Source organism: Salvia splendens, chromosome 9 (genome assembly GCF_004379255.2).
Source record: "Salvia splendens isolate huo1 chromosome 9, SspV2, whole genome shotgun sequence".
Lineage (NCBI taxonomy): Eukaryota > Viridiplantae > Streptophyta > Magnoliopsida > Lamiales > Lamiaceae > Salvia > Salvia splendens.
This window is the reverse complement of record NC_056040.1, coordinates 20,299,506-20,311,717: the sequence shown is the minus strand read 5'-3', so window position 1 is coordinate 20,311,717 and position 12,212 is coordinate 20,299,506. Positions and strand designations below refer to the sequence as shown.

The 12,212-nt window shown below is 38.7% G+C and overlaps 1 protein-coding gene across 1 annotated transcript; it reads left to right on the top strand.

Moving 5' to 3' along the window:
* The first annotated feature begins 8,838 nt into the window (after positions 1-8,838).
* LOC121748735 (leucine-rich repeat extensin-like protein 4) lies at positions 8,839-11,705 on the top strand. The gene has a single exon (XM_042143228.1). It carries the CDS (start codon positions 9,059-9,061, stop codon positions 11,150-11,152), a length of 2,094 nt encoding a protein of 697 aa, XP_041999162.1. The 5' UTR covers positions 8,839-9,058; the 3' UTR covers positions 11,153-11,705.
* The last annotated feature ends 507 nt before the right edge of the window (positions 11,706-12,212 follow it).

Sequence of the window (12,212 nt, the reverse complement as noted above, 5' to 3'; positions counted from 1 at the left end):
CGAACAATCAGAATTTGTACACCCTGTTGACATCAGCCCGCTTTGACAGAATTTGTACACTCCGTTGACATCAGCCCCCCGTTGACAGAATTTGTACACTCCGTTGACATCAGCCCCCGTTGACAGAATTTGTACACTCCGTTGACATCAGTTTGTATAGTTTGTATTATAGAGAGTTTGTATTTGATCACACCTCTATATATATATATATATATATTAATTTTATAATAAGGAAGTATGTGTGAAATATAATTTTCTTTAAAAAAAATCGTAAAAGTGAAATGTGTTATTAATAGTGGACATAATACGAGATATTTAATAGCGAACGGTGGAAATATTAAGGTTGTGTTAAGCTGCGTGTCCCTAACTACGATCCTTCATCCATTTTAATCTCTTATTCGATTTGTGCGACAATTCTTCTTCCTAGCATGTGTCTCAATCGCAGCCCGCCTCCAAAGTTTATTTTTGAGTATTCGCGAAGAAGAGGGAATTCAATTGTTTCTTGGCTAGGCAAACCCATTGGCACCACCGATGCAACTGGGTTTGCAGCCATGTCGGTCATTCCATTCTTGCTTCGATCTAAGCTAATATTTGTTTGCATTTATTTTTTTTTGCTTGGAATTGTGACTTCGAATTTTGTGAGTTTTGGTAATTTTTTTCTACCATTGTGTATTTTCGTTGTATGCAAATGTAGGATTTGCAATTTGTCTGCAATTGTGAATTTGATTTGTGAGTTCAATATGTGATAGCTTGATTTTTTGTTGCAATTTTATTAGATTGCTGGGAGTTTTTCAGGAGACATGTAATTCATGTGTGTTTTGTATAGCTTACTTCCGACTAAATTAACAGCATATTTTTTTATACACAATAATATCGTTTTCACTGTGAACGAGTGTTTAATTATCGTTTAGGGTCTAGGGTTTGTAAAAAAAATCCAAATCTACATATAAAAAAAATAAAAATAGATGCAAGCATGTATATTCAGTGTATATAACGCTCACATATGAAAAGATACATCTAAATAAAGTCATGCCTGGCCTTTGAGACCTCATGAATAATGTGAAGTCCATTATAAACTTCATCTACCATCATGCAAGATTTTAAAAGAAGTAACTTGATTGGTTGCATTTGTTAGCATTGATCACCTGTAATTATATGAACAAGTGATGCAATATATATAAAATAATAAATTCATGACCCAAAAGAAATCATTGGCGAAAAAGACCAAGTTATATAGTCAATTGATACGATCCCATATCTTAGGATATAACAATTATTTAGTAATCTTTGATTCACCAAATCTTTCTTGTTAGTTAGGGTTTAGTATTATATATAGGATAGATTATTATCATTTTATGCCATCAATAAATGAAAATTAATCTTTTGTCCAACAACGTGTTGAGAAACTCTCTTTTACTAAGATCTCGCGCTGCCCGACGGAGAGGAATTCCCGCGCACAGCCGGTTCTTTGCTACCGCCGATCCTTCGCTAGGACGCCGGAGAACGGGATACGACGTAGGGTCGTATCATCTGGTGCTTTCATCTTGTGTAACTCATGCAACGCCTTAACACCAACAGAATGGCGACATGGGGTGCTTATCGCCCTGATACTATTCCGAATGGATCTTCGCGTCGACAACAGCCTGTTGTCCGCCGCGATTCTGCCAATTACCGACGGCCGAAGTTTGAGGAATGTGAATTCGAGAGTAGACCCGTGGGTCAATAAAGTTTACATTTTAAAATAATTAAATAAAAGGTTAATAATTGTGTAAGCTAAGAGGTGTTTTATTATATACGGTGGATATATGGGGAGGAAAATGGAATTGTAGTGAAATGATGATAGTTGCCTGATGCCTAAGAATGATTATATATAGACTAAGGAATGTAATCAAATGCAAATTCTAAATATCGTATAAACTTAAAATTATGATCTGGACAGTTAGAAAATGTCAACAGATGATTAAATAAAACATCAATAAAAAATATCAACACAGTATCAACGATTGACTCTGTGTTGACATAAAAATCTTGAAATTTTACAATGGATTAACATTGCGCTAACACTGTGTTGAGAAGTTTAGTATTTATACAATATATAGAGTTTGCATTTTATCACTACCCTATAGACTTAATACTGCATGATTTAAAATAATTATATAACAACTCCCAGTAAATTTATTTAAATTTCAATTTCATGTTAAAAGCATATCAATATATCTGCAAACAATCAGAATTGCATACACAATGCATTTATTTTAAACTCAATAGAACGTTGAGACATAATTAATGGTTGTTGCCTTGTTGGTAGAAAAAATGCATGCACAATGCATGCTCGAGCGCGTATGAGATCATTTTAAATCAATTATTTTAGTAGTAGCCGTTAACATAAAAAAACAATTAATCACAATATTAAAAATTATAATTAATTATTAATTAAGATCTGAATGAAGAAAAATCATTAGTAATAATCATGAAATGATCAAACATTAAGTATAAAAATCAAATACGTACTCGTTATAACTTATAAATCAACCATAGGCAACGATTATAAATAAAAATACACAAAATTGTGTATATAAAAAAGTTGAAGAAAAACTTAATGACAATTTTTACGCTTTATTAGAGGACTACTATCTAGCTAACTTTTATTTCGAGTCTTATACACAAGCACTAATGCGTATAAACTTGATCGAATCTTTGCTCATGCTAGATAAATATATTTGTCAATGCCTAAAAATCAGAAGGAAAATATAAATCAATACCATTGTTAATTAGTACTCCCTCCGTCCCAAGGTAGATGTCACACTTTCCATTTTAGTTTATTCCACAAAAGATGTCACATTTCTTCTTTTGAAAAAAGTTCTCTCTCACATCAATTATAAAATTATATTTTTTCTCATCATTTAACACACAAAAGAACATCTACTAAAATCTCATGCCATTTCTCAAGTGTGACATCTATCTTGGGACGGTGGGACGGAGGGAGTAATAAATTACAAGTGATTAATAACACTTGAACGATCACCAATCTAGTAAAGTAGGCGTGTGACATTTTTCCATTCTCTAGGACTCAAAAATAATAGTGGCCGGTGCATGGTGAAGATTAATCATTTTCTTTTTATATTTAATTGATGATCACATGAACATCACTTGCAGAACTAATGCAGAGTAACTGGTATTGATAATGCCATTACCAATCTAGACCTCAAATTAAAATTCAAACCATAACATAATTATGCTATGACATCATTCTACTTAGAGCATCCACCATGGTGGCAACACGCCGTCCGTCCGTCCTTGCTGCTGGCAAGGACACGCTTGTCCGCCGCTGCGCTCTTGCAGCTGGCACGTCCGTGCAAGCGAGCAGGGCGTCGTGGCGCGTTTCTATTGGCCGTTGGCATTTTTTTTCTTTTTTTAAAAATTGAAAATAATACCAAAAATTAAAAAAAAATATTTTCGGATTCCCAAAAATATACATATTTTATTACCATTTTTTGAATTTTTTTTTTGAATTTTTTTAAAAATTTTATTCTCAAAATCATCTATAAATACGCACATTCATCATCCATTTGGGCGAAATTCGGCCACGAGTAGTGTTTTTTTTTTAATTTTATGAATTTAATTATGTAGTTTTTAATTTTTAGGATTTAAATTATGTAATTTTTAATTTTTAAGACTTTAATTATGTAATTTTTATTTTTTTAATTTATAATATTATTTCGGTTATTTTTAATGAATTTTTATTTTGTGGAAATATTTTTATTTAAATTGAATAATGGAATGGTGGGGGCCCTTGTGCTCGTCCTTGCGGAAGAGCACGACTGTGGGGGTTGTGCTCTTGCCTAAGAGCAAGCAGAAAAAGTGGGGTCGGGCCCACAACCGTGCTCGTTGGCAAGAGCACGGTTGTGGATGCTCTTATCTCAAATCATATCAAAACATACGCAACTTCATTTTTTAAATTCATTTTTAAAAATGAATATCCGATTCTTTTTTTTTTTGCTATTTTTAAATGTTAATAAATAACACAAAATTACTTCAATTAAATATAAAAAACATTTTAACAACAAAGTTGTAATTCTTGTTAGAAACTAAGAAAGTAAATCAAAAGTTGGAGTAAAATTTAAAAATATATAGGAGTAAAATTTAAAACTATAGTATAACATGTAATTAAGATGGTGTGTAGGAATTCTATATTTACATCTAAATTTACAGAAATAGTGGAACTACAAAATTTCACTCAACCTAAAACCCTCCTCTACTATACACTCAATTTTGCAATTAGACGACTAGAAACTATAGTTGCATAATGTTCGTAGTGCCATTAGTGTGTGCGCTTTCATCCATCTATAGATAGGGTTTTGCTGGACATGACTCACAAACTAACTATATTTATATAAAATACACCTACGTCTCTAACACACTACCATAATAGAGCCTACCTTAATTAAAAGATTACTTTTGTTAATCAACGATTTTTGCAATTTAAAGAGATTTAGTTTGTTATTTTTTACTTAAAAAGTTGTAGTTTTGTTTACACGTCAAATTTGACTTATTTAAATAATCAATTGTACCGGAAAATAATTTTTGCTTGCATACAATAGCGTGTATATCAAAGCAATTTTGGTACTATTATTAGAAAAAAAGTCCAAACCGCATAACACGATAAATGGAGGGAGCCATATAACACGCAAACACCCAACACAAACAAGGAAAATGAGAAGCTCGATTTAATTTTATAATTCTAATAAAATCAAAGCTCGATATGTCATTTTATACTTTAATTTAAATTATAGAGAAAACGAATAAATCGAGCTTTAATTTTTATGAAAATTGTAAAATTAAAAATCTGAATAAAACTTTTTGATGTATTAGAATCAAAATAAATATGTAAAATTAAATAAACAATGCTAAACTTGCCTTAAACGAGCATGATGCTCACGGATAGTGCTTGCATGAGATATATAGTGTAGTAAAATAATACTCCCTCCGTCCCACATAATTTGGGACACTTTGACCGGGCACGGGTTTTAAGAAATATAATGAAAAATGAGTTGAAAAAGTTAGTGGAATGTGGGTCATACTTTTATATATTAGTTTTATAATTAAATGTGAGTAGGAATGAGTTAGTGGAATGTGAGGTTCACTACCAAAAATGGTAAAAGTGAAATGAGTCAAATTATGTAGGACGACCCAAAATGAAAAACTGGGTCAAATTATGTGGGACGGAGGGAGTAACCAATTTACTTTGTAGGATACATGTTGTTTTCCCTCAAAATTTTGAAACTAAATTTAACATCAGTAATAAACACTAATGCTCATAATATGTCATGATGAAAAGGTTCAATAATAAAAAAATAAATAAGAGCATCTCCAGTGGGCGGATGTCCCACTCGGACATCCACTAGGACATCCCGAAAACACATCCCGCCACGTCACTAGGACTTCCCCTCCCACTGCCACGTCACTAGGACATCCCCTTCACAATCCGCCCTTCCCATCGCCCTTCCCACTAGGACTTCCCGCAATAAAAAAAATCACAAATTCACAAATAAAACAATTTACGTTTACGAAAATAAAATTTCAACACGAATACGAACGGGAAAAGTTAACAACTTCATTTAAAAGAAACATACATGATTTGAAAAAAAAATTACATAGTAATAAAACAAAAAAAAGTACTAACATCAACGTCAACCCTTCCGCGTCCAAACCTCTTCGATAATATCGTTCTGAAGTCGAACATGGGCATTTGTTTGCCGCATGTCGGCAAATGCACGCATCCGCTCGACCTCTCCATGAAGTACCCCCATATTCACATTCGCGGTGGCCACGCTGTGACTTGGACCTGCACCCGTATCATCTTCATTGGTCCACTGAGTCAGTTCCGCACCTTCATTTTCGACAATCATGTTGTGCATTATGATACATGCGTACATGACATCGCCGATGTTGGGAATATACCACTGTCGTGCAGGACCCTTGACTACCGCCCATCGACTCTGGAGCACACCAAATGCCCACTTCACATCCTTGCGCGCTGCTTCCTGACGGCTCGCAAAGTATGACTTCTTTTGTCCTAGCGGATGCTTGATCGTCTTCACAAAGACGGGCCAGTTTGGGTATATCTCATCCGCCAAATAGTATCCCATATTGTGCTGGTTGCCGTAGGCGACGAAACTGATGGCGGGACCAACGCCAGCGCACTGAGCATTGAACAGGGGCGACGACTAGAGAACGTAGATGTCGTTGTTCGACCCGACGACTCCAAAATAAGCATGCCATATCCACAGCTGGTAGTCAGCTACAACTTCTAGGATCATCGTGGGATGCTTGGCTTTGAAGCCAGTAGTGTACATCCCCTTCCAGGCGGCGGGGCAGTTCTTCCACTCCCAATGCATACAATCTATGTTGCCCAACATCCCAGGGAACCCGTGCACCGACCCATGCATATCTACCAGACTCTGGCAGTCTTCGGGGCTCAGACTCCGAAGATACCACTCACCGAATATCGCTCTCACGCCCGCGCAAAAATTCTGCAGACACTCGACGGCTGTCGACTCGCCAATGTGGAGGTACTCGTCGAATATGTCGGCCGCGCCTCCGTACGCTAGTTGTCTGATTGCGACAGTGCACTTCTGCAAGGGCGTGAGTCCGGGTTTGCCAGCTGCATCCTCCCTGATCCTAAAATACAGGTATCTTCTCTCTAAAGCACCCATGATGTGCAGAAACAGCGGACGATGCATCCTAAAGCGTCGCCGGAATAAGGCTTCCCCAAAACGCTGTAGCGGAGCGAAGTAGTCTGCATACAACCGAATATGTGTAGCAATGTGGTCACGGGGTACTGTAGTTCGACGATGGATCGGCCGAGGTACCGCAGCCTGCTGCCGCCGCTGCGCCCTCTACTGTAGCAGCCTATCTATCGCACCTTCCACAGCGACCTCCAATTCATTCTCGCTATCACTGTCACTAGACATTCTAGATATACTTGAAATTAGAGATGTAGAGAGAGAAACTTGTTAACACAAGTGGTGCGAATGAAATAAAATTCAACGAGCCGTATATATAGAGTTTAAAAAAAATAAAAAAAAAAATTAAAAATCGGACGTCCGACCCACGCCACAATGGCGGACGTCCGCCCGCCCGTCGCGCCGACGTCCGAGGACACCCGACGTCCTCACGGGACGTCCGTATCCGACCTCCCCTATCACAATGGCGGACGTCCCGGTCGCCCGTCGCGCACGTCCGACCTGACGTCCGCCATTGGAGATGCTCTACACATGACAACATACAAAATCAAAAATTTGAAAATAGGCACTGCACAATTTCACTAAAACAAGAATGAGTATTATTTATTCAGTTGGCTAAAATGACATCAATCCCTATTAATTACGCTAAATTACTATGTATGATATGGAGAAAATAAAAGAGATTAATGAGAGTCATACAAGTTTGTAATTCATTCCAATAAAGAATTAACTGGTCCAAGTCCATGCGTCTCTATTTTTCTTTGTTTACCCTATTCTTATCCGCAATTCTGTTATTTAGTGCACATTCATTAATTGGAAACCCATCCACATTTCCAACAAACAAACAAATCCTACTTAAATTACCCCAAATCGTCTATTTCATTATTACTAGTATTTTTGTAATATTATTTATATTAATCTTAAAACTAAACTGCATGTCCCATTCTCCACAAAACGCGTTTACGTATAATTGTACAGTTGGCCGGCACGCCTAATATGTGCATATTCCATTCAACCGCTCTTCCACATATTTTTATATCTCTAACTTTATATTAAAAATAATTTGCCTCCATTTTATATTAAATTGCCACGTACTCCTCAATCTGAATATATAAATAAAAAGGAGCAGCATCTTATTACTCAAAATAATGCCACTGTGAGCCTGTGATTCTACTTATATACGACAATTTATAATTCTCGTTTATTTTATTCATACTCATTTTGGCCGTTTTTCAATAAATTAATATGTGCGGTTGTTTTAATTGAAAACTTTTCGAGGGCATTATTGGAAACTTAGTATGTGGAGGAGCGCGTTGAGCATAAATGCGTTAGTTCGATCGAATAGATAAAGTCTCCTCTTTTAGAGAGAGAGAGAGACCGTGTGAAGTGAGAGAATCTAGTGGGCTTTGAGCTGTGACTTAGCTGTATCTTCATTTTTCCCCCTTACTTAGCTAATGCAATTCTAATTCAAAACAAGGATCCCTCCCATACAAATTACGTAAATTAGTTACTAAAAAGCAATTTGCATTAATGATATTTACATAATTGTGATAAAATATATATTATTGTAATATATAAAAATTATTACTAATGTTATTTATAAAATAATATAACAGATAATTATCATTTATGTCATATATTTTCGTTGACTTTTTCTCATTTTAATAGTAATAGTTAAAAATTGAAATTATATGGCCAAGTCAAATATGAAAAAAATAATAAAATGTTGTTATTTTGACAAAATGATATTTATATTTTAAATATTAATTAAAAGACGTGATATATCTGAAACGATGATGTTTTATTGTAATATCATAATTAATTTAAATTTTAGTTATACAATTGAGAAAATAAAAAATAGTATCCCTAGATATAATTATAATAAAATTATAAATTACTGTTATACATTTGTAATAAATGTAATTTGATATTTTTGTTATATTTATAAAAATTGTTACTAATGATATTTATAGGAATAGATATAATCGTAAGAAAAGTACTAAATAATAGAGTAATATTATATTTGTAATATTATTCCATGAAAATCAATAATTAATTTAATTTTTGATATGATAATGCTCCTTTATATGCCATCCCCAATTCCTCTCTCATACACACACCGCACAGCACAATTCTTCTCTCTCTGACTCCTCCCTTCAAAGCCACCCAAATCTCTAAACCTCAGATCTCAATTTCTCCGCTTCCTCTCCCCATTCTCCGCCCAGATCTCCGCCGCATTTCGCAGGTGTAGGCGGAAATAGGTCATATACAATCCCCATTCTCAGCTGCTGCAGATAGATGTCTGGTGTGAGATGAAGCAAAAGAATCGCTGCATTTCGTGGAGCGGTGTCGCGCTGCTGCTGCTAGCTCTTTTCCTCTCCTCCTGCTCCTCCGCTGATGCTTCCGAGGTTCACATCGGCAGCAATGGCGGTCCTCTCAACGACGCACAAGTCAGCTACATCGCGAAGCGCCAGCTGCTCTACTACTTAGACGAGTTCGGCGACAGAGGCGAGAACGTCACACTCGATCCGTCGCTCGTCTTCGAAAACCCTCGCCTCCGCGACGCCTACATCGCGCTGCAGGCCTGGAAGAAGGCCATTCTCTCAGATCCCTACAATCTCACCGGCGATTGGGTTGGATCTGACGTTTGCAACTACTCCTACGTCTTCTGCGCTCCGGCGCTCGATAATTCCTCAATCCGCACCGTTGCTGGAATCGATCTCAACCACGGAGACATCGCCGGCTATTTGCCGGAGGAACTCGGCCTCCTCAGAGATCTCGGCATTTTCCATATCAATTCCAACCGTTTCTGCGGAACGGTGCCGAAGAAGTTTAAGAACTTGAAGGTGCTGTTTGAGCTCGACTTGAGCAACAACAGGTTCGCCGGAAAGTTTCCTTATGTTGTTCTAGACTTGCCTAAGCTCATATATTTGGATATTCGGTACAATGAGTTTGAAGGAACGGTGCCGCCGCAGCTCTTCGACAAGCCATTGGATGCTATCTTCATCAATCACAACAGGTTCGCTTTCGAATTGCCTGATAACTTTGGCAATTCGCCGGTTTCCGTGATTGTACTAGCCAACAACAAATTCCACGGCTGTGTGCCGGCGAGCCTCGGCAACATGACCAGGTTGAATGAGATTATTTTGATGAACAACGGGCTGAGGTCGTGCCTGCCGCCGGAGATTGGGATGCTGAAGAACTTGACGGTGCTTGACGTGAGCTACAATGGAATAGTGGGGCCGTTGCCGGAAAGCATTGGAGATATGTTGAGTTTGGAGCAGCTGAATGTGGCTAACAATATTTTCACCGGCGCTATTCCGCAGAGCATTTGCAAGCTGCCGAAGCTGGAGAATTTCACCATCACCAATAACTTCTTCACCGGTGAGCCGCCTGTGTGCTTGGCCCTGCCCGAGTTTAATGATCGGCAGAATTGTTTGGCTAACAGGCCGGCTCAGCGATCAGCCGCTCATTGTTCCGCAGTTTTGGCTAAGAAATTTCACTGTGGTGCATTCCGGTGTCATCGGTTTATCCCCACTCTTCCAGCTCAACCGCCGCCTCCTGTGTATTCTCCCCCGCCTCCTGTTTACTCTCCACCACCCCCTGTTTATTCACCTCCACCACCATCTCCCCCGCCACCATCACCTCCCCCACCTGTATACTCGCCTCCACCACCACCACCTTCTCCACCTCCGCCATCACCCCCGCCTCCACCGCCGCCTTCTCCACCTCCGCCATCACCTCCCCCTCCTGTATACTCACCCCCACCTCCACCTCCATCCCCTCCACCACCATCGCCTCCCCCACCACCACCTCCATCTCCTCCCCCTCCATCGCCTTCACCACCTCCTCCATCTCCTCCACCTCCATCGCCTTCACCACCTCCTCCCCCTCCATCGCCTTCACCAGAACCTTATCCTCCATGTATTCGACCACCACCACCGCCACCTCCTGGCCATCCCCCACCTCCTCCACCAGCCCATTCACCTCCGCCACCCACTCCCTATTATTACTACTCTCCTCCCCCACCATCTCACTCGCCACCTCCACCATCTCACTCACCACCTCCACCGCCTCATTCACCCCCTCCACCGCCCAATTCACCCCCTCCCCCGCATTCGCCCCCTCCACCCCCACATTCACCACCTCCGCCCTCGCATTCACCACCTCCTCCCCAGCCTTGTATAGAACCACCCCCTCCCCCGCCCCCATGTCAAGAACCTCCACCACCGCCACCCTCACCCACACCTTACGTCCACAAGCCCCCACCATCACCATCACCCCCACCACCAGCCCCATACATCTACAGCTCACCTCCTCCGCCTCCAACACCAGTCTATGAAGGGCCGTTGCCTCCGATCACCGGAGTCTCATACGCCTCCCCTCCTCCACCCCCCTTCTATTGATTTTTTTTGCCCTAAACCATTTCCAGAGAAAGAAAAAGAAACAGGTATCTACATGTTTTAATTAGTTATCTTTACGTCTCAGTGCTTACCATTGTCCCTTGGCATACATGATTCTCTCATCACTGGATGAGCGGAAAAGAAAAAGAATTCAGAAACACAAAGAGGGATAGAGAGAGTGATCCAATTAGGTATTGGATGAGAGCATTTGTGCCTGGTATAATGTATTGATTTATTTTAGTTGCCCTTGTGGAAGAAGCAAGATGAGTGGGCGACCAAGAAGAGAGACATGAATTAAGAGCTGAAATTTTTATATATATCTTTCGAATTTATTGTCATGGATCATGAATTTAAGTTGTGAAATAAAGTAGGTATATTGCAGGGAGGCGTATGTATATCATAATCAGGAACTAGAACTGCTGTTGTTCTAGCCCTAGTTTGCTGCCTTTCATTTTTATTTATCATACATTTTTTTCTTCCCTTTTCCCCAGTTTATAGAATAATAATCATCATTTAACATTGGTATTCAATACATCACTTTTTTACCCAGAATTAATCCAGGCCTTCTTCTCTGTTCTGTTTTTTTCCCCAGTTTTTCACAGTTGCTGAGTTCCTTTCTCTCCTCTTTTTCATCCTATACAATAATTTAATCATGAGATTGGTTTAGATTTTATATGATTTGGGATAAAATCAGAGGGACTTAATTGGATTATGTTAGTAAGTATAAATATTAATGGGCGAAAATGATGAACAAAAATGTGATATTGTGTGTGGCTACGCCTAATTAACGTGAAATTACTGAAATAAAATTTATAACATTAATTAGTTTCAAATAATTTTGTCTTACAATATCCATGATCTCTATTAATAAATATTATCATTAACTATAATAGTGATTCGAATTGTTGATAGTATATTAAAACGAGAAAAACGTCTAATCAAATAAGGTGATCGCCCATAATTAACGACACATCCAACTCGGTTGACGGTCCCCGTATACTAAGTTGGAGCATCAATAGTGGCGCGGAATTACCAAAAACTTCTGTCACGTCGTACGGACTTC